Below are 1082 nucleotides of genomic sequence, written 5' to 3' on the forward strand. Positions count from 1 at the left end.
GTCTTCTAACTATAGAGTGCATATCCATGCTATCAGTGAATGGGTCTTAGTCAATCGTGGTTGGGTCCCCAATCATCTGAGAGATGCGACGAAACGCTCAGCCGAGGCTCAACCGACAGGAGAGATACAACTCGACGCCATTGTGCGGAAGGGTGACCAGGTGTGAACTCTTGTGGTCTCGTATTGCTGTTGGAGCCCTTGTATGTATTTATTCATTCCAATACATAGCCCGTGTCTATCATGTATACTACGTTTTGTCAATTACTACGTTTTGTTATTTACGTATTACTACGCTTTGTCATGAATGATTCGTCTACAGTCCATGCGCAATGTTAAGAATATAGGATGTTCACGATGTCTGTTTATACCGCTCATTCCATGACTATAGTCTATGACGTACGGCTACGTTTTGTCATTTACGTATTATAAGTTTTGTCAAAATGATTCGCTCACAGTTCATTCCATGGCTATAGTCTATGACATATGGCTACGCTTTGCCATTTACGTATTTCTACATTTCGTCAGAAATGATTGGCCCACAGTCCATGTGGGTTGCATCGTATTGGCTGAGTTGCTCATACTATCATGGTATTGGCCAATCAGGGCAATGCGTTCGTCAAAAACGATCCGCAACGCAACCAGTGGTTCTACCGAGATGTGTTCGCAATGGCCAAGCACACGGGAGCACAGCCGTACATCTTCGATGCAACGGAGGGTAGGTATAACCATTCACCAGACATTGGTGTTACGGATGATCTCAATCTGTAGGTTGTTCACGTATTAATGTAGTTGACATACATCTTCGATGCAACGGAGGGTAGGGATAACCATTCACCAGACATTGGTGTTATGGATGATCTCAGTCAGTAGGTTGTTCACGTCTTAATGTAGTTGACATACATCTTCGATGCAACGGAGGGTAGGGATAAGTATTGAACAGAAATTGATGTTACGGACGATCTCAGTCTGTTTGTTGTTCACGTGTTAATATAATTGCCATACATCTTCGACGCAACGGAGGGTAGGGATAAGTATTGAACAGAAATTGATGTTACGGTTGATCGCAGTCTGTTGTTCACGTG

At 43.3% G+C, this 1082-nt stretch overlaps 1 protein-coding gene across 1 annotated transcript; it reads left to right on the plus strand.

Annotated features, from left to right (window-relative positions):
- On the plus strand, positions 1-768 carry SARC_07334 (hypothetical protein; the record flags this gene model as incomplete). Its single annotated transcript, XM_014298726.1, has 2 exons — positions 1-160; positions 604-768. Coding segments are annotated over 2 exons (325 nt in total), but the record flags the coding sequence as incomplete, so codon positions are not given.
- Positions 769-1082: the final 314 nt, after the last annotated feature.

The sequence above is a fragment of the Sphaeroforma arctica genome, assembly GCF_001186125.1.
Source record: "Sphaeroforma arctica JP610 unplaced genomic scaffold supercont1.574, whole genome shotgun sequence".
NCBI lineage: Eukaryota > Ichthyosporea > Ichthyophonida > Sphaeroforma > Sphaeroforma arctica.